We start from the raw sequence: 22,150 nt of genomic DNA on the forward strand, positions 1-22,150 counted from the left end.
GTGTCAACTTCAGCTGTCAGTGTGAAATAGCTGAAATGTCCATATCAAGGAACATTTACATGCAATAATTCGATATTAAACTGATTATGGCAGAAGGCCGAGTGTCAACATATTACTCTGTTTATCTTAATTGGCGTAAGGTCATAATCGAAGTAAGCATACGCCGATTAAAATACCTGGTTTTCTGAGATATCTTTCGAATTATTAGGACATGTAACGTTAGCAAGCTAAACAGTTTAATGCGTTCCAGGGGTGTATTTGATCTGCGCATGTGCTGGCACCGGTAGCGTCATTGCTAGTAGATTTTTATATATTTTTTGCATTTTTAGCTAACCCTAACTATTTTCCTAACCTAAACCTGAGTTTCCTAAACTGCTACGTTAATTATCCTAACCTGCTGCGTAAATTCTCAAAACCTGCTTTGAAAAGTCAACTCTGACGTTAATTTGACAAAAGCTGGATCCCTTCTACCCATGACACGCAAGCCTCCCTCTTTTGCACGAGTGAAGTGAGGTCGGAAAAACTGAAAGTATGCGTTCTAGAAATAGTTTTCACATGCTGAGGCTGCATACACATTTAATGTCCGAATCAAATAGTTATCGCAAAAATAGCATGGTCTGTGGTAGAACATTTTTTTGAGGTTAGGCACTGATGTTGGGCGATTAGGCCCGCAGTTGGCATTCCAATTCATCCCAAAGGTGTTCAATTGGGTTGAGGTCAGGGATCTGTGCAGGCCAGTCAAGTTCTTCCACACCGATCTCGACAAACCATTTCTGTATGGACCTCGCTTTGTGCACTGGGGCATTGTCATGCTGTAACCGGAAAGGGCATTCCCCAAACTCTTGCCACAAAGTTGGAAGCACAGAATCGTCTGGAATGTCATTGTATGCTGTAGCATTAAGATTTCCCTTCACTGGAACTGAGGGGCCTAGCCAGAACCATGATAAACAGCCCCAGACCATTATTCTTCCTCCAAATTTTACAGTTGGCACTATGCATTCGGGCAGGTAGCGTTCTCCTGGCATCCGTCAAATCCAGATTTGTCCATCGGACTGCTAGATGGTGAAGCGTGATTCCTCACTCCAGAGAACGCGTTTCCACTGCTCCAGAGTCCAATGGTGGCGAGCTTTACACCACTCCAGCCGACGCTTGGCATTGCGTATGGTGATCTTAGGCTGATCGACCATGGAAACCCATTTCATGAAGCTCCTGACGAATAGTTATTGTGCTGACGTTACTTCCAGAGGTAGTTTGGGACTCAGTAGTGAGTGTTGCAGCCGTTCTGTGATCTTGTGTGGCCTATCACTTCGCGGCTGAGCCATTGTTGCTCCTAGACCGTTTCCACCTCACAATAACAGAACTTGCAGTTGACCAGGGCAGACGAACTTGGAAAGGTTGCATCCTATGACTGTGCCATGTTGAAAGTCACTGAGCTTTTCAGTACGGGCCATTCTACTGCCAATGTTTGTCTATGGAGATTGCATGACAGTGTGCTCAATTTTATACATCTGTCAGCAATGGGTGTGGCTGAAATGGCTGAATCCACTCATTTGAAGGGGTGTCCACATATCAAGTGTTAAATGTGTGGGAATAAAGCCGCTTGAATGAAAGAAAGTTAGTAACCAAACAAATACTGGACTATGAAAATAAACACACATTTGCAGGACAGAAAAAAACATGACACAGTTGTGTATCAAATATACACTGCTCAAAAAAATAAAGGGAACACTTAAACAACACAATGTAACTCCAAGTCAATCACACTTCTGTGAAATCAAACTGTCCACTTAGGAAGCAACACTGATTGACAATACATTTCACATGCTGTTGTGCAAATGGAATAGACAACAGGTGGAAATTATAGGCAATTAGCAAGACACCCCCAATAAAGGAGTGGTTCTGCAGGTGGTGACCACAGACCACTTCTCAGTTCCTATGCTTCCTGGCTGATGTTTTGGTCACTTTTGAATGCTGGCGGTGCTTTCACTCTAGTGGTAGCATGAGACGGAGTCTACAACCCACACAAGTGGCTCAGGTAGTGCAGCTCATCCAGGATGGCACATCAATGCGAGCTGTGGCAAGAAGGTTTGCTGTGTCTGTCAGCGTAGTGTCCAGAGCATGGAGGCGCTACCAGGAGACAGGCCAGTACATCAGGAGATGTGGAGGAGGCCGTAGGAGGGCAACAACCCAGCAGCAGGACCGCTACCTCCGCCTTTGTGCAAGGAGGAGCACTGCCAGAGCCCTGCAAAATGACCTCCAGCAGGCCACAAATGTGCATGTGTCTGCTCAAACGGTCAGAAACAGACTCCATGAGGGTGAAAAAAAAGTGAAGACATCAAAACTAGGAAATAACACATGGAATCATGTATTAACAGAAGTGTTAAACAAATCAAAATATTTGAGATTCTTCAAAGTAGCCACCCTTTGCATTGATGGCAGCTTTGCACACTCTTGTGATTCTCTCAACCAGCTTCATGAGGTAGTCACCTGGAATGCATTTCAATTAACAGGTGTGCCTTGTTAAATTGTGGAATGTCTTTCCTTAATGCGTTTGAGCCAATCAGTTGTGTTGTGACAAGGTAGGGGTGGTAAACAGAAGATAGCCCTATTTGGTAAAAGACCAAGTCCATATTATGGTAAGATCAGCTCAAATAAGCAAAGAGAAACACCAGTCCGTCATTACTTTTTAAACCATGAAGGTCAGTCAATCCAGAACATTTAAAGAACTTTGAACGTTTCTTCAAGTGCAGTCGCAAAACATTTTCAAGTCTAATAAATCCATGTAATCTAGCCTACACAATCACTATAAATCCATAATTTATTTTAGACAGGTCTTAAGAAAATGTAGTCTATATTTCAGAAGAACAGAATACTCATACTCTGAGTTGTCCTTAGGCCCTGACCTGGCTATGCCAAATGGCTATGGGCTACACTACTTCATTTAGCAGACAAGATTTGCTTAGAATTCTGTGCCATTATTTTATGGTATGAAGAACACAATTGAACATAGCTGAATAAAATAGAAATGATATGACCGGGTCTATTCTGTGTTGAGCGGTTGACAAAGAAACCGGTACTTCTTAATTTAGAGTTATTTATGTAACTTTAGTTGTGATACAAATGTTGGGCTATATGTTTTGATTTTTAATACATTCTAAGGCTACATGATGCAACTTTAATAATGATTTGAAAAAAGTTGAATGAAAGGCAGGAGCTCTGCTTTGTTTTTTGCTCATTCTGTACACACTTCATCAGTTTCTCATTCACAATTTGACAAGCACTTAATAATGCCTCGAATTTCCCGGCTGCATCCACTTTGTGTGGCCGTAATGCCACATAAAAAAATCCATACCTTTTGTGGCCGTTGTGCCCTTGGGCTGTAATATAATAATTACAATTCCCTGCTGCTTGCCGAAGCACATATGGCTCTCCGTCATGTGACCGGGTCTTTCTCACAGGCTGCAAGTGAAGACAGACACATCGAGGATGCAACTGCATGCATCCTTATATCATTCCGAGGTGCATATTGAAGATATTGGAAGAACTGTCCACATTTATTTTTCGTCAGCCAACAAGATGAGTAGTTCTAACGAACAGCAAAAGCACTAGCCTATGTCAATCTACTATCCCCCATAGTACAAAAGTTGACCTATTCTGTGCAATTAATAAATATTCCAAACATGGTCTGGGATAGATCCCAAATGAATACAACCACTAGCATCAAAACAGATGAGATGAGAACGTTTAGCCTAATAGTTTATCAACATTTTAAGCTATTTCTTCACATTATAAGCGCAGCAATGTGCTCGTGGCAGTAGGCTATAAGCGCAAGTGTTCCATTATCAGGAAAACACCATTATCAAAAGTGAACACAAATGGGATTATGCATGTATCGCTATTATAAAGGTGTATTTTTATAGTGAAAATGATCTTCCCCAAACTCAAGAGCTGCGTATGTATGCCAGTTAGGCTCTACACCCGTTGTAAAGCGGATTAATGTGCTTCATTTTAAGTTATTTAGCCACTTTGTTGTGATACTAACCTTATCAAAACATATAGGCGTATGGACTAGCTACATGAGGTGTGAGACTATGATTTGAAAAAGTCGCAAAAAAAAAAAGCATGCAGTTTCTTTCCTTAAGCTGGGCATCATTCACAAGTGATATGCTAATATTGTCACCATCACACTATTCTTGATTTAATCTTGTCTTTACATATACTAAATAATATATGTGTGAAATTAGTTTTGATTTAGAATGGACCTTTTATCAGGCACCTGTATCAACACAGGGAAATTGGGGGGGGGGGGGATACATGTCATTTATGCACTTAAATGGCGAATGGAGGACGATTTTTTCCCATGGTTAATTTTCATGCGAGCCAAGTAGGCTATACTCCTGTTGTAAATATAAGCAATGTGCTTAATATTAGGAAAGTTGATAAATAAATATAGTAGGCCTAGCCTATAGAAATCTGATGGATCCTCTTTTTAATAGAGGCCGTCACTGTTTTCTCACGCAATTGTATATTGTATAGCCTATAGAAATGTTGTGCAACGTAAGCTCATGGGCTCTCATGAAGTGTGTGATTAGCTTTGCCATGATGTCAGAGTGATTAAAGGGACAATAGAGTGCCGAGTACCAGGCAGTTAGCAAGTTTGGTAGACTACTAATGACCATCAGCAGCATCAGAGCTTGGAGAAGCCTAATTACCGTGACTAAACGGTCATCATGGAATTTGACGGCCGTCATGACTCATGACCACTGGTGTGGCAATAATATGGTCACCGTTACAGCCCTATCTGCAACACTAGCCCTAGAATAACTTGGTATTGTATGAAAACAAAATTTGACACTATCTTTCGCTCACCTCTCCCTGATGGCGCTGTGTGAGTTACAATTGGATGGGAACCTTCTCGCCTGGAAGGGGCATAGGGACATGCCGCATCTGCGCACTCTGGGACTGCACAATAACCGTCTCGTCAGCCTCCATGCCCACACTGCCCTCTTTCTTCCCATGCCACCTACCTGGACCTGTCCAGCAACCACTGACCTCTCTGCCCTCAGAGCTGCTGGACCTCTGGCTCCCTCCACCATGGCAAGCTGGTTGGCCACACTCAGAGAAAAGTGTTGGGTATGGTTCACTAATAGTAATGTTAGTGTTCTGTACATCCGAAATGGAGAAATGCTCAGATATCAAACTTTCAAGTAAAACTTGCATGTCTTATAGGACATGTTCCCCATTTCACTTCTTTTCAAAACTAGGCCAAACGGCCTCGCTTTTCTCTGTGTCTCCATGACAATGTGTGGCAGTGTGACTTCCAGATCTCCATGCTGCTGGCCCACTCCAAATCCCAGGGGATCCCTGTGGTTCACAGGTAAATACCCAGCTCCTGACCTGTAGCCATAGTGGAGGGTCTGCCTCCCAGCTGGGGGCTTCCCTCATAGAGGCTGCCTGTCGCAGTGCCAGAGGCCCTCTGTTCAGCCCTCAGCCACCCCGGTTACCTCCCACTGGGCAGCAACGTGATGCTCCGCTGTGATGTCACAAGCTACCCCATGCCGCTTCTCACCTGGACCAAAGCAGCTGGAACCTCCATATACAACACAGGTAAATACCCAGCAAACTACTGGCCCCATGTGGGTATTAGCCTGACATGGGCAAGCCCACACCAGCCTGACATGGGCTAGCCCACAACACGCTCAAAACAGTCTAGCCTACAACAAGCCCACACCGAGCCCAACACGGGCCAGCCCACACCGAGCCCAACACGGGCCGGCCCACACCAAGCTCAGCTACGTTATAATGTAAAGGCGGTGGCTCATGTGAATATTTGGAGGCGTGGTTTGCAAATGCCCCCATGTTGTTAAGCTAAAAAGAATGCAAGATAAAAAAAATTGCTGACACCATTCAAAACAATGAGAGTTCAGAACTTTAAAGCCAGTTATCTCGGAATCATCTTTTTTCAGATAGAACCTTAGTTTTAAGTTGAAGTTATTTTTGTGCAATTGTTAGTGTAATTCCAGTGTCCTGTTGTGTGATATCAACATAAATCTATCTTGCCAATGATGAAGTCTGTAAAATTACTTAGATTAGATGTATGTATGATTAGATGTATGTATGTAAATGTAAATAAGATCAACTTTTAAGTTACATAATAATATGTATATAACCAGGTTTCCTTCTAACCATTTCAACCTGACTCATGAAAAAAGTCACGACTGGGCTGATGGAAACAGGAAATGCCGGTACAATTTTATAAATTGGCAGTGGAAATGCCTTTATGCGCAAATATTAATATAACCCTCAAATCAAAGTAAACTTGGAGTCAGAGTGTTAGAGTTGAAAATGTGTTGGCAACACATTGAACTTTAGAATTGTATTCGGTATATAAAAACTACATTTTGTGTGCCCTACATCACACACTGATTTGAACTACAACTAGTCAGTTTGGTGGAAATACACCACTGGTGGAGAAATGCTAATTTTCTTTGTGGATTTTAGAATATTCACATGAAAATCTGTCGCATATTGGATGGAAACCTAGCTACTGATAGTAAAAACTTTGGTGTTCTGATACAATGTAGCAGGCTGCCGATCCCCAAAAGGGTGGGCTTAATTTAGGCGACATGAGGGCTGCCCTTGGGGACACCTGCCTTGGGGCCAATGTGGAGCCGATGAGCAAATGAGGGGAGGACAGCTCATAATGGCTTGAATGGAGTGGTATCAAACACATAAAAACCATGTGTTTGATACCATTCCGTTCCAGCCATTATGCAGGAATCTCCACGTGTTGGAATCCAATGGTCCATCAGCCTAAATGGACTTTCGTACAAGGATAAAGGAGAATATCGGTGCCAGGCACAGAACATGGCGGGAATAGCAGAGGTCCCCATTAGACTTAGGGTGGTGGGGGTGAAGGCTGTGCCCCCTTCCGTAAAGAACAAGACCCGCAAATTTATTTCTAGGTCCTCATCCAAAAGAAAGCCTCTCCCACAAAAGCGGAAACGGCCACAGAATATTACTTCAATCTCCACCCCAAAGATGACTCTTCTGAACCTCAAGTATGTTACACCGCCCTCACTCCAACAAACATGACCCAGAGTGTCAAAATGGCCTCGGTCCCCGCCCCCCCCCCCCCTGAAAAAAAAAGGAGGAAAAAAAAGGAATTGTTCCTCACCACAGAAGTACATACCCAAAAGCAAAAAGACCTCAGCCCCAAAGTCAGAGAGAACCTCCGATATCTGTCAATAGTATACCCACCTTGCCAGAAAAGTCTACCACTCCATCGTCTTCACCAACAATCAACCAGGACCAAGTATAGTGGCCAAATTATCTGTTACTATAATGACCTTTCTTATTTTCTGCCATTCTATTGGTCAACATATGAAGGAGACCATACATGGCCCTTTAGAAGAGGATCATTGGCCAGCAGAAGGCGCCCCAGAGACATGTAGTGTAAGGTACTGTAATGCTCTTTGAGTGACAATGATTACAATGTGATGTATTCTTTCATGTTTTCTCTTTTTTTTCTTTCTCCAGATCAGTTTTTTTACCCTCTTTAGAGAGATCGAAGGTGAGAGAATGTGTATCACCTACAACCTACACACAATACCTCAATGTCAAAGTGGATTTATGTTATATATATTTTTTTTTTTACAAATCAATTAAAAATGAAAAGCTGAAATCTCTTTAATCAATAAGTAGTCAACCCCTTTGTTATGGCAAGCCTAAATTAGGTCAGGAGTAAAAATGTGCTAAACCAGTTGCATAATAAATTGCATGGACTCACTCTGAGCACAAAAGTGTTTAACATGCTTTTGACTGTCTACCTCATCTCTGTACCCCACAGATACAGTTATCTGTAAGGTCCTTCAGTTGCGTAGTGAATTTCAAACACAGGTTCAACCACAAAGACCAGGGAGGTTTTCCAATGCCTCGCAAAGGGCACCTATTGGTAGATGGGTAAAAAAAAGAAAAAGCAGACATTGAATATCCCTTTGAGCATTATTAATTATACTTTGGATGGTGTATCAATAGAGTCACTACAAATATACAGGCGTCCTCCCTAACTTCGTTGCCGGAGAGGATGGAAACTGCTCAGGGATTCACCACGAGGCCAATGGTGACTTTCAAACAGTTACAGAGTTTATTGGCTGTGATAGGAGAACTTAGGGTGGATCACTCTTCATATTTTCAAGCATTGTGGTGGCTACATCATGTTATGGGTATGCTTGTCATCGGCAAGGACTAGGGAGTTTTTTGGGGGATAAAAAGAAACAGAATAGAGCTAAGCACAGGCAAACTCCTATAGCACAATCGGGTTCAGTCTGCTTTCCAGCAGACACTTACCAAGACGATATTGAATGTTCCTGAGTGGCCGAGTTACAGTTTAAACTTAAATCAGCTTGAAAATGTCTGTCTAGCAATGATCAACAACCAACTTGTCAGAGCTTGAAGAATTTAAAAGATTATTGTTCAAAGATTGTACAATCCAGGTGTGCAAAGCTCTTAGAGACTTGCCCAGAATGACTCACAGCTTGTATCACTGCCAAAGATGACTCTAACATGTATTGACCAGTGCTCAATTTGAGCCGGGACCTCTCCGAAATGTATTTGGCTGGATCCGGTACCTCTCATGGCATGAGAAATAATTGTCACTTTTTGCAAAATAATAAAAACGATCAAAGTTAATTTGAGTTGCCTCATGGTTAATTCTCCTGCCCCCACAACAGAAACGTTATGTGAAAAAGTAGATTCTCAGCCCGGGCCTAATATTCTAACAGTTGATGTGGGTTGGGCCGATCCTGGTTTATGTTTTGTGCAACATTGTAAGCTATGTTTGAGACCAACGCTTGGCCGTGGCTGTGTGAGATGCGAGCCAGTATCTCACATAACTAGAATGAGATTCACTTTCTATGATCTCTCGCCCTCTCTGCTCGGATAGACAGGAGCTTGCAACTCATCTCTATGGCGTTGCGCTTCATAATTTATTTTCTTATAGAAGCATAGCCGCGTGAAGGGTTCTGAAGGAACTGCAGCACCCCTGAAAAATTGTCTGTTCAGAAATAAATTAAATGATTCAGAATAGCCTACTACACTCTGAGAAGGCCTATAATTTAGCCACAGTGGATCAATAGCTTCTTTTAGAAAATAGCCTAGCTGTGGATTGTAGCCCAATAACAAGGAATAGCCAGTGGTGGAAAAGTCCCCAAATTGTCATACTTGAGTAAAAGTAAAAATACCTTGTGAAAATGACTCAAGTGAAAGTCACCCAGTAAAATCCTTCTTGAGTAAAAGTATTTGGTATTAAATATACTTAAGTATTACAAGTAAATGTAATTGCTAAAATACACAAGGATCAAAAGTAAAAGTATAAACCATTTCAAATTCCTTATTAAGCAAACCAGACGGCACCATTTTCTTGTTTTGTTTAATTTACGTATACCCAGGGCCACGCCTCAACACTCAGACATAATTTACAAATTAAGCATGTGTTTAGTGAGTCTGCCAGATCAGAGGCAGTAGGGATGACCGGGATGTTGTCTTGACGTGTGTGAATTACACAATTTTACTGTCCCGCTAAGCATTCAAAATATATCAACTACTTTTGGGTGTCAGGGAAAATGTATGGAGTAAAAACCATCATTTTCTTTAGAAATGTAGTGAAGTAAAAGTTGTCAAAAATATATAGTAAAGTACAGATACCCCCAAAAACGACTTAAGTAGTACTTTAAAGTATTTTTACTTAAGCACTTTACACCACTGGGAATATCCTACACATGGCAAATCTGTCAGTGAAAAAACAGCATGCTGAGAAAACAGGCCTTTTGCAATATTTCAAATACAAATCTAGGGAAAACACAGGTTTGAAAGCAAATGGCTCCTGTTGAAAAGTGAAGGCTATGCAGTAGGCTACCAAAATATTTGATCAACTTCCAAATATTGTTTTGCAAAAGAGAGGCTTTTGGCACAAGCACTTCGGCCATCAACAGAGGGAGTTGCACATCATTGGGTGAGTCAATGAAACCGGAAAGCATTTTTAGGACTATATAATTAATGTAGCCTACAATATGTGTGTCCACACACCTAAGCCTAGGCTATTGATGGATTCAAGACACGGTCATTGTTTATTGATCTCAGTTCGTCAAAGTAGCCTGCCATTTCAAACATTTGTGCTGTATTAACAAATATTCTGTCCAAGTCTCGAGTCATGTAAAATGACATAGAATTGCATGAAATGCGTTTATAAAAGGCCATGTTTTTTTCCCGACCCTAGTCTACAAAACATGTTCCTGACGTGTGTCTCTACTCTACTGCTGTATGCCACTATGCAAATGTAATATTTTGTATGTCATTTTCACGAAATTTACCATGTTTTCCCTTTGTTATTATGGGATATTGTTAGTAGATGGGTGGGGGAAAAAATCGACTTAATCCATTTTTAATTGAGGCTGTAACACAACAAAATGTGGAATAAGTCAAGGGGTATGAATACTTTCTGAAGGCACTGTATATATTCATGCCAACATCTATTTGTTCCAGCTAAAGCCAAAGGAAACCATTAATACATCTTAGCTCAGAATGGTCTGTGAATCAGACTGTGAATTATTCAGACTGAGACACACTGGAATGTCCAGTGTGTCTCAGTATACCATAGGATCCTCTGGGGTTCATGGCAACTCTGAGAGGTCCCGGAACTGTTTATCCAGTCCGATTGAATTGTGGCCATTTGAGACAGTGAGACCTTTGTTTTACTCCACACAAACAGTTATAGTTTCACAAGTTTGCTGGGTAGCTTTGGCCATGTTTACCCAACTGTTCCTAAAGTTGAAGTATTCCATTAGGGGCTGTGGCTTGCCATTTTGTTATTGTTCTATTTATGGATCTACATTGTATGATTTTTAAGTAATTAATTAGCATTTTATTGCATGACATAAGTATTTGATACATCAGAAAAGCAGAACTTAATATTTGGTACAGAAACCTTTGTTTGCAATTACAGAGATCATACGTTTCCTGTAGTTCTTGACCAGGTTTGCACACACTGCAGCAGGGATTTTGGCCCACTCCTCCATACAGACCTTCTCCAGATCCTTCAGGTTTRGGGGCTGTCGCTGGGCAATACGGACTTTCAGCTCCCTCCAAAGATTTTCTATTGGGTTCAGGTCTGGAGACTGGCTAGAACACTCCAGGACCTTGAGATGCTTCTTACGGAGCCACTCCTTAGTTGCCCTGGCTGTGTGTTTCGGGTCGTTGTCATGCTGGAAGACCCAGCCACGACCCATCTTCAATGCTCTTACTGAGGGAAGGAGGTTGTTGGCCAAGATCTCACGATACATGGCCCCATCCATCCTCCCCTCAATACGGTGCAGTCGTCCTGTCCCCTTTGCAGAAAAGCATCCCAAAAGAATGATGTTTCCACCTCCATGCTTCACGGTTGGGATGGTGTTCTTGGGGTTGTACTCATCCTTCTTCTTCCTCCTTCTTCCTTTACGGTCGAGGGTGGTGTATTTGCCATACCAAGAGGTGATGCAGCCATTCAAGATGTTCTTGATGGTGCAGCTGTAGAACTTTGATGATATGAGGGCCCATGCCAAATCTTTACAGCCTCTTGAGGGGCAAGAGGTGCCTTCACGACTGTGCAGGTGTGTATGTGGACCATGTTAACTCCTTAGTGATGTGGACGCCAAGGAACTTAAAGCTCTCAACCTGCTCTACTACAGCTCCATCTATGTGGATGGGGGTGTGCTCTTCCCTCTTTTCCCTGTAGTCCAGCTCCTTGGTCTTACTGACATTGAGGGAGAGGTCATTGTCATGGCACCACACTGCCAAGTCTCTGACCTCCTCCCTGTAGGTTGTCTCACCGCTGTAGTTTCGGCAGCAAACTTGATGAGGGTGTTGGAGTCGTGTGTGGCCACGCAGTCGTGGGTGAACAGGGAGTACAGGATGGTACTAAGCACACACCTTTGAGGGGCCCCTGTGTTGAGGGTTAGCTTTAGATTTCCCGTCAGGAAATCCAGGATCCAGTTACAGAGGGAGGTGTTCAGTCCCAGGTTCCCCAGGTTGGTGATGAGTTTGCAGGGAACGATGGTGTTGAATGCTGAGCTGTAGTCTATGAACAGCATTCTCACAGTTATTTCCCCTCTTGTCCAGGTGGGAGAGGGCAGCGTGAAAAGTAATTGAGATTGCATCATCTCTGGATCTGTTCGCACAGTTTGAATTGGAGTGGGTCCAGGGTGTCTGGGATGATGGTGTTGTGTGTTTTGACCAGCCTTTTTTTAAAGCACATCATTATAGATGTGAGTGCTCACAGCGATAATCATTTAGGCAGGTTACCTTGGAGTTCTTGGGAACAGGAACAATGGTGGTCAGCTTGAAACATGTTGGGATTACAGACTGTGTCAAGGAGAGATTGAAAATGTCCGTGGAGACACTTGACAGCTAGTATGTGCATGCTTTGAGAACGCGCCCTGGTATTCCGTGGTATTCCGTCTCTGTGGCCGACTCACATCGGCCACAGAGAGAGATCACAGCCATCCGGAACAACAGGGGCTTTCACCCAAGACTCATTGTTGTATTCCTCGAAGCGAGCATAAAAGGCTTTTAGCTCGTTTGGGAGTTCTGCATCACACACATGACGAGCTTCGCAGCCGGTGTAATAGGATTCCACCTTCATACTATATTTTCCTTTTGCATGATCAATGTCTTGTCGGCGGTTGTAGCAGGCTTTCTTATATGCGTCTGTGTCCCGCCTTGTAAGTGGTAGCTCTAGCCTTTAGCCCAGCACGGATTTTGAATTTGGATACGTTCTTATAGTCACTCTGGGGACGACATCTATGCACTTATTGATGAAGCCCGTGACTGATGTGGTAAACTCCTCAATGATATTGGATGAATCCTGGAACATATCCCAGTCTGTACTAACAAAACAGTCTTGTAGCCTCACTTCTGCATCATCGGACCACTTCCGTATTGAGCTGGTACTTCCTGTTTGAGTTGTTTGTTTGTAAACAGGAAGCAGGAGAATAGAGTTATGATCAGATTTACAGAAGGGAGGATGGTTGAGGGCCTTTTATATATGCTCCTGTGGGTAGAATAAAAGTGGTCTAGGGTTTTAGCACCCCTAGTGGCGCAGGAGACGTGTTTTTAAAGGTGAGGTAGAATGATTTTTAAGTCTTCCCCCACCAGAAACGCACCCTCTGGGGGAGAGGGGGAGAGAGACAAACCCAACTGAAACATGACTTTGGCTTCCCAGTTGTTGATTAACAGGGAATGATAATGTTTAACCCCAACAGGGTATGCATAGCGGTGCACTGAGTTTTCTGTCTAGTGTATAAGGCTTGCCTCCAGTGTGTGGGATTCCTTCTCTGTGTTGTAGACTCCCCCTCCGCAACCCTCTTCCTCTTTACCACTCCAGTTAACCCCTCTCCACCTCCCACAGGCTGCCCTGCGCTCGGTGACAGGCAGACAGAGCTTGGATCAACAGACCAATAGTTTTTCCTCTTAGATATGCTTGAACTCTAGGGTCCTCTAATCAAGTTCTCCAAGAAACTGATCTGCAGTCAGTTTTAAATCAGTTTGGCTTTGTGCTCTGCTTCTGATCTGGAAACAGCTGTTTTCACCCACGTTATTCCTCCTGTAGGGGATACAGAGGATATCTGAGACCACAGCGTATGGTCTTGCACCACCAAGCCGGGCACCATGGTTGAAAGCATGGACTTTGAAAAGGAGGAGAAGCGCTACTCCATCCGCGGAAAGCATGTGGCCCTCATCTGTGCGGTAGTGGTGGTGTCGGCCATTGCTGTTGGGCTGGGGGTGGGCCTCACGCGGCCGGACAGTACCCTGGCTGACCCGGCCCCCACAGAGGAAACCCCCAAGCCCACCCCCAAGCCCACCCCCCCACCAGCAGACGGGGGGCCCTGCAAACCCTCCAACAACACTGACGGGGACTGGAAGAATTTCCGGCTGCCAGACTACGTGAAGCCAGTGCATTATGATCTCCATCTGGAGCCTGACCTGACCACTGACCTCTACACGGGGAGTGTGTCCGTGCACCTGGAGGTGAGCCGACCCACGAGGCACCTGTGGCTCCACATCCGGGAGACGTTCATCAGTGCAGTCCCCAGGCTCGTCCTGAAAACCCCACAGGCTCAGAGGGAGGTCACCGTGGCCATCAAGGGTTGCTTTGAGTTCAAACCACAGGAGTACGTGGTAGTCGAGGTGGCAGAGGAGCTTGTGGCCACCAAGCTCAGTGAGGTGTACGTTCTCAGCCTGGACTTCCAAGGCTGGCTCAATGGATCTCTGGTGGGCTTCTACAGAGTCACCTACACAGAGAACGGAGCCATCAAGTAAGTCATTGGAGGCATGAATGTTTGGTAATAGATTGGTTGTATTTCAGTTTTTGTATGACTCTGATGTATACTTTTTTTTTAACCATCCACCAGTTAGGTGAAGACAATATTTATGAAGACAGAAATTAATAAATGCATGAGAATGGTTACAATGTAACTAAATCCCTCATGCTCAGTGTTATGAGTGCTGCATATGCTACTTTGTACCCATTTTAATATATCTATAACCATGACTCCGATGTAAAATGTGGGAGAGGGATGAAAAACTGCACAACTTTAGACAGATCCTCAGCCAAATTCCTTCAAGGACAATTTCCTTTTGGGAACAAGCTTACAAGTTGTAATCTGAGTGTTGCTGAGTGTTAGTGTGTGTCTATGCGTCCGTGCATGTGTGTGAGTGCACATGAGGCCCAGCAGCTCACTGGAAAATGCCATTAATGTTAGACAGAAATACTGTTCACTCTAGTAACAACAACTGCTGCTGCTACTACTACCATGACTACTATTAGTTGTAGTATAACAACGTGCAGATTCTGACGGGAATGTACAACAATCCCTCATTGGGGATTTCCATCTTGGCAGATATGCTGCCCAGTATTCCAAGTAAATTCTTGGAACAGGTGGCAAGAAAAAGCTATTTAGAATGGTAAGTACGCAAAATACCATCTGTAAGTACTTTATATCACACTACAGACCTACTCCAAACATGGGTGTAATGGGATGAAACCACTGAGGGAAAAATTAACCTATTTTTCCCAGGGAGTGCAGTGATTCTTAGCATTAATGTGAACATGGTTAAACCTTGATACGGTCAGAGTGTATCTGAAAATCCATAATTACCTGTTACAGTTTATCTGTTAAATTGCTGTTATTCAAAGTTCAAATGATAGCGTCTATGATGTGTAGTTTTTAGTGTGTCAATAAGAACCTTATACTCCAAAGGACTATATCTGACATTTTGGTCATAAATCAGTTATTCACAGAGTTGCTCTTTAGGTGGTCTTTTTACATGTGAAAAGAAAGTCCATTTATGATGTAGAAAATGAAAAATCCAAAAGTTCTATCTGCAAAAACATCTTAACTTTGCTATAAGGTTCTATCTGCAATCCAATCACACAATGCTGAGTTGTCAATCAAAAATAATTGTCTGCAAGGTGATTCTTATTGAGTCATGAAAGAGGAAGACGTCACAAAACACTTCTGCGATCTGGAACTCATCTCAAAACTATACATTTTGCAGATAGTCCCTAGTCCTTGATTATTCATATCATTGGTTCTGGTCCTCTTTCAATTACTTCAATTTTTTCCCACCACTTTCTCAGAAGAATGGCTATAAAGTAAACTCTTCATGGTAAAAACCAAATAAATACAGATGATTAGAGCATGTTTAAAACCTTTAGGAGAAGCATTCCTGTTTTTGTCTTGTTCTATACTAATACATAAACCTCCTTGGAAGGACGTGCACTTACCAACTTACCACATTTTATTGATAACTAGCAAGGAGTTTACTGACTTTGGGTGTCAGAGACCAGAAAAAATATCAGTTTACTCATCCAGAGCTAACCTTTAGCAATATTGCTAGTTATCTATTTGATCTAACGTTGAACAGGAATTAATATACACTAAACAAAAATATAAACGTAACATGTAAAATGTTGGTCCCATGTTTCATGAGCTGAAATAAAAGATCTCAGAAATTTTCCATAAGCACAAAAAGCTTATCTCAAATTTTGTGCATACATTTCTTTAAATCCCTGTTGCTGAGCAATTATCCTTTGCCAAGATACTCCATCCACCTGAAATGTGTAGCATATCAAGAAGCTGATTAAACAGCATGATCATTACACAGGTGCACCTTGTGTTGGGGACAATAAAAGGCCACTCTAATATGTGCAGTTTTGTCACACAACACAATGCCACAGATGTTTCGTTTTGAGGGAGCGTGCAATTGGCATGTTGACTGCAGGAATGTCACCAGAGCTGTTGCCAGATAATTCAATGTACATTTCTCTAACATAAGCCACCTCCAATGTCATTTTAGAGAATTTGGCAGTACTTACAACCAGCCTCACATCCACGAGTATGGCTGACGTTAATGTTGTGAACAGAGTGCCCCGTGGTGTCAGTGGGGTTATGGTATGGGCAGGAATAAGCTATGAACACAATTGCATTTTATCGATGGCAATTTGAATGCATAGAGATACCGTGACCAGATCCTGAGGCCCATTGTCGGGCCATTTATCCGCCGCCATCACCGCATGTGTACGACAGCATATTGCAGTTCCCACCAATATCCAGCAACTTAGCACAGCCATTGAAGAGGAGTGGTACAACAATCCACAGGCCACAATCAACAGCCTGATCAACTCTCTGCGAAGGAGATGTGTTGCACAGTTGAGGCAAATGGTGGTCATACCAAATACTGACTGACTTTCTGATCCATGCCCCTACCTTTTTTAAGGTATCTGTGACCAATAGATGCATATCAGTATTCCCAGTCATGTGAAATCCATAGATTATGAACTAATTAATTAATTAAAATTGACTGATATCCTTGTGAACTGTAACTCAGTAAAATCTTAGATTGTTCCATGTTTCCTTTATATTTTTGTTCAGTATATTTGATGATGTGATTAGAAAGAAGTAATGGTATTCACTTTTATTTCATTCAATGTCTGTACTTTTCTATTGAAATTGCAATCATTTTAACATTCTGTGGCAGATAGAACTTTATTGCGGAACCCAGATTGACATTTCAGAGCCATAAGGTTCTATTTGCGATTGCACCTCCATAAAAACATGTATTTACAAATGTCTTCGGATTTTGATACTCAGCACTTGAGGTACCTTTATGGGTTATGAAGGAAGAATTCACTACAAAACAGTTCTGAGATCTGGGATGTGAAAACTGCGATTGCGCAAATAGAACCTTAGTCCCAAGGTCTCGGAAGTAAAACTTGAAAGGTGGACAAGTGTAGTGAGCTACAGCATTGGCCATGATGTGTCCATTTTCTCTTTGCTTTTTAAATGTGTCAAATCAGAGGGCCTGTTGTCCGGACCACTGGCAGTCTCTATGGGGGTGCCACAAGGTTCATTTATCAGGCCGACTCTTTTCTCTGTATATATCAATGATGTCACTCTTGCTGCTAGTGATTCTCTGATCCACCTCCATGCAGACGACACCATTCTGTATACATTTGGCCCTTCTTTGGACACTGTGTTAACAAACCTCCAAACGAGCTTCAATGCTATACAACACTCCTTCCGTGGCCTCCAACTGCTTTTAAATGCTAGTAAAACTAAATGCATACTCTTCAACCAATTGCTGCCCGCCCGACTAGCATCACTACTCTGGACGGTTCTGACTTAGAATATGTGGACAACTACAAATACCTAGGTGTCTGGTTAGACTGTAAACTCTCCTTCCAGACTCACATTAAGCATCTCCAATCCAAATCTAGAATCGTCTTTCTATTTCGCAACAAAGCATCCTTCATACATGCTGCCAAACATAACCTCGTAAAACTGACTATCCTTCCGATCCTCGACTTCGATGATGTCATTTACAAAATAGCCTCCGACACTCTACTCAGCAAATTGGATGCAGTCTAGCACAATGCCATCCATTTTGTCACCAAAGCCCCATATACTACCCACCACTGCGACCTCTATGCTCTCGTTGGCTGGACCTCGCTACATATTCGTTGCCAAACCCACTGGCTCCAGGTCATCGGTAAAGCTCCGCCTTATCTCAGCTCACTGGTCACCATAGCAACACCCACCCGTAGCACGCGCTCCAGCAGGTATATTTCACTGGTCATCCCCAAAGCCAACACCTACTTTGGCCGCCTTTCCTTCCAGTTCTCTGCTGTCAATGACTGGAACAAATTGCAAAAATCACTGAAGCTGGAGACATATCTCCCTCTAACTTTAAGCATCAGCTGTCAGAGCAGCTTACCGATCACTGTACCTGTACACAGCCCTGTAAATGGCACATCCAACTACCTCATCCCCATATAGTTATATTTTTGTTGTTGCTCTATTGCACCCCAGTATCTCTACTTGCACATCTATCACTCCAGTGTTAATGGTAAATTGTAATTATTTTGCCTCTATGGCCTATTTATTGCCTTACCTCCCTAATCTTATTACATTCGCACACATTGTACATAGACCTTTTCTATTGTGCTATTGACTGTACGTTTGTTTATCCCATATGTAACTCTGTTGTTTTTGTCGCTCTGCTTTGCTTCATTTTGGCCAGGTCGCAGTTGTAAATTAACTTGTTCTCAACTGGCCTACCTGGTTAAATAAAGGTGAAAAAAACAAAAACATTTCAAATCAAATTTTATGTCACATGCGCAGAATACAACAGGTGTAGACCTTACTGTGAAATGCTTATTACAATCCCTTAACCAACAATGCAGTTAAGAAAATATTTACTAAATAAAGTAAAACAAAAAATATATATACAGTGGGGAGAACAAGTATTTGATACACTGCCGATTTTGCAGGTTTTCCTACTTACAAAGCATGTAGAGGTCTGTCATTTTTATCATTAGGTACACTTCAACTGTGAGAGACGGAATCTAAAACAAAAATCCAGAAAATCACATTGTATGATTTTTAAGTAATTCATTTGCATTTTATTGCATGACATAAGTATTTGATCACCTACCAACCAGTAAGATTCCGGCTCTCACAGACCTGTTAGTTTTTCTTTAAGAAGCCCTCCTGTTCTCCACTCATTACCTGTATTAACTGCACCTGTTTGAACTCGTTACCTGTATAAAAGACACCTGTCCACACACTCAATCAAACAGACTCCAACCTCTCCACAAGAGAGCTGTGTAAGGACATCAGGGATAAAATTGTAGACCTGCACAAGGCTGGGATGGGCTACAGGACAATAGGCAAGCAGCTTGGTGAGAAGGCAACAACTGTTGGCGCAATTATTAGAAAATGGAAGAAGTTCAAGATGACGGTCAATCACCCTCGGTCTGGGGCTCCATGCAAGATCTCACCTCGTGGGGCATCAATGATCATGAGGAAGGTGAGGGATCAGCCCAGAACTACACGGCAGGACCTGGTCAATGACCTGAAGAGAGCTGGGACCACAGTCTCAAAGAAAACCATTAGTAACACACTACGCCGTCATGGATTAAAATCCTGCAGCGCACGCAAGGTCCCCCTGCTCAAGCCAGCGCATGTCCAGGCCCGTCTGAAGTTTGCCAATGACCATCTGGATGATCCAGAGGAGGAATGGGAGAAGGTCATGTGGTCTGATGAGACAAAAATAGAGCTTTTTGGTCTAAACTCCACTCGCCGTGTTTGAGGAAGAAGAAGGATGAGTACAACCCCAAGAACACCATCCCAACCGTGAAGCATGGAGGTGGAACATCATTCTTTGGGGATGCTTTTCTGCAAAGGGACAGGACGACTGCACCGTATTGAGGGGGGATGGATGGGCCATGTATCGCGAGATCTTGGCCAACAACCTCCTTCCCTCAGTAAGAGCATTGAAGATGGGTCGTGGCTGGGTCTTCCAGCATGACAACGACCCGAAACACACAGCCAGGGCAACTAAGGAGTGGCTCCGTAAGAAGCATCTCAAGGTCCTGGAGTGTTCTAGCCAGTCTCCAGACCTGAACCCAATAGAAAATCTTTGGAGGGAGCTGAAAGTCCGTATTGCCAGCGACAGCCCCAAAACCTGAAGGATCTGGAGAAGGTCTGTATGGAGGAGTGGGCCAAAATCCCTGCTGCATGTGTGCAAACCTGGTCAAGAACTACAGGAAACGTATGATCTCTGTAATTGCAAACAAAGGTTTCTGTACCAAATATTAAGTTCTGCTTTTCTGATGTATCAAATATTTATGTCATGCAATAAAATGCAAATTAATTACTTAAAAATCATACAATGTGATTTTCTGGATTTTTGTTTTAGATTCCGTCTCTCACAGTTGAAGTGTACCTATGATAAAAAATTACAGACCTCTACATGCTTTGTAAGTAGGAAAACCTGCAAAATCGGCAGTGTATCAAATACTTGTTCTCCCCACTATATATCATTTTTAAAAAGTTACATAAAAAAGCAATGAGGCTATATACAGGGGGTACTGGTACCGAGTCAATGTGGGGGGGTACAGGTTAGGTACATTTAGACAGCCACAATCCAGTAAACACTGCATAGTTCAACATTAATTGCAAACAACATAATAGTAAAACGGGGAGGCTTAGTTGTTCATGGAATCATGCCATGTTTCTTTTTCTCCCAAGAAAAATTGCTGCCACCGACCATGAGCCAACAGACGCCCGCAAATCTTTCCCCTGTTTTGATGAGCCGAACAAAAAGGCCACTTACAATATTTCCATCACCCACGACAAGGACTATGGAGCCCTCGCCAATATGCCAATGGAGGTACAGTCTATGTATAAAAAAAATAGCAACACATAAGTACAACAAATTGCTCCTTATATAACATTCTATATTTAAGCAATAAGGCACGAGGGGGTGTGGTATATGGCCAATATACCATGGCTAAGGGCTGTTCTTAAGCACGATGCAAAGCGGAGTGCCTGTATACAGACCTTAGCCGTGGTATATTTGCCATATATCACAAACCCCCGAGGTGCCTTATTGCTATTATAAACTGGTTACCAATGTAATTAGAGCACTAAAAAGAAAGGCTTTTTCATAACCGTGGTATATGGTCTGTTATACCACGGCTGTCAGCCAATCAGCATTCAGGGCTCGAGCCACCCAGTTTATAAAAATGCATATAATATATCCACAACTTATTTAATGTATCACAAAACAGGTGGCATATAGTGTTACCGGTTAGTTTTCTTGAAACTGCAATGGGAGTCACACAGAGAGAGAGGAGAGTGAGTGTCATGAATGCAAGAGCAGGTGCCATCAATCTTCTGCTCCGGGTCTTTGGTACTGAGAACACAACTATAAGAGATGCTGTCTGACATCTTTATTAAACCACAGAACCTCTTCCTTTCCAGGGCACCCCAGAAACGCTTCCTGGCAATAAGATCAAAACGTTCTTTCAGAGGTCCGTTCCAATGAGTACCTATTTGGTATGTTTTGCTGTGCACCAGTTTACGTTTGTGGAAAGGAACTCGTCTCGAGGAATTCCTGTAAGTACTTGCTATTTTTCTCAGCAGTCATTGGTCCTTCCATACCTTAAACTAAGAAAAGACTGACTGTACAACATGTGTTGTAAATCGTATTGTGTAGTCTACAGTTGAGAGTAAATGTTGTAACACTTTAAGCCTGTGAAGTTCAATGTTTTAAATGGTGGAAAAGCTACACTACATATTCACAAAAGTATGTGGACACCCCTTCAAAATAGTGGATTTGGCTATTTCAGCCACACCCGTTGCTGACAGGTGTATAAAATCGAGCACAGAGCCATGCAATCGCCATAGACAAACATTGGCAGTAGAATGGCCTTTACTGAAGAGCTCAGTGACTTTCAACATGGCACCTTCATAGGATGCCACCTTCCCAACAAATCAGTTCGTCAAGTTTCTGGTCTACTAGAGCTGCCCCGGTCAACAGTAAGTGCTGTTATTGTGAAGTGGAAACATCTGGGAGCAATAACAGCTCAGCCGCGAAGTGGTAGGCCACACAAGCTCACAGAACGGGACCGCCAAGTGCCTCTGGAAGCAACGTCAGCACAAGAACTGTTCGTCAGGAGCTTCATGAAAAGATTCCATAGCCGAGCAGCCGCACACAAGCCATAGATCACCATGCGCAATGCCAAGCATCAGCTGGAGTGGTGTAAAGC

At 42.8% G+C, this 22,150-nt stretch overlaps 1 protein-coding gene and 1 pseudogene across 2 annotated transcripts in view; both read left to right on the forward strand.

Annotated features, from left to right (window-relative positions):
* Window positions 1–4,860: 4,860 nt before the first annotated feature.
* LOC111962983 (leucine-rich repeat, immunoglobulin-like domain and transmembrane domain-containing protein 3) lies at window positions 4,861–7,095 on the forward strand (annotated as a pseudogene).
* Window positions 7,096–13,323: 6,228 nt separating this feature from the next.
* The window catches only part of LOC111963379 (glutamyl aminopeptidase), a 28,948-nt gene continuing 20,121 nt past the window's right edge, over window positions 13,324–22,150 (forward strand). Inside the window, exons 1-3 of one of the 2 annotated variants that reach the window (XM_023986781.2) lie at window positions 13,324–14,348; window positions 20,628–20,769; window positions 21,363–21,497. In XM_023986781.2, the coding sequence (XP_023842549.1) occupies window positions 13,702–14,348; window positions 20,628–20,769; window positions 21,363–21,497 (924 nt within the window). In that variant the 5' untranslated portion in view covers window positions 13,324–13,701. The remainder of the gene's footprint in view (window positions 14,349–20,627; window positions 20,770–21,362; window positions 21,498–22,150) is intronic. The other variant, XM_023986780.2, reaches the window with a different exon arrangement.

Source organism: Salvelinus sp. IW2-2015, linkage group LG4q.2 (assembly GCF_002910315.2).
Source record: "Salvelinus sp. IW2-2015 linkage group LG4q.2, ASM291031v2, whole genome shotgun sequence".
NCBI classification, from domain to species: Eukaryota; Metazoa; Chordata; class Actinopteri; order Salmoniformes; family Salmonidae; genus Salvelinus; species Salvelinus sp. IW2-2015.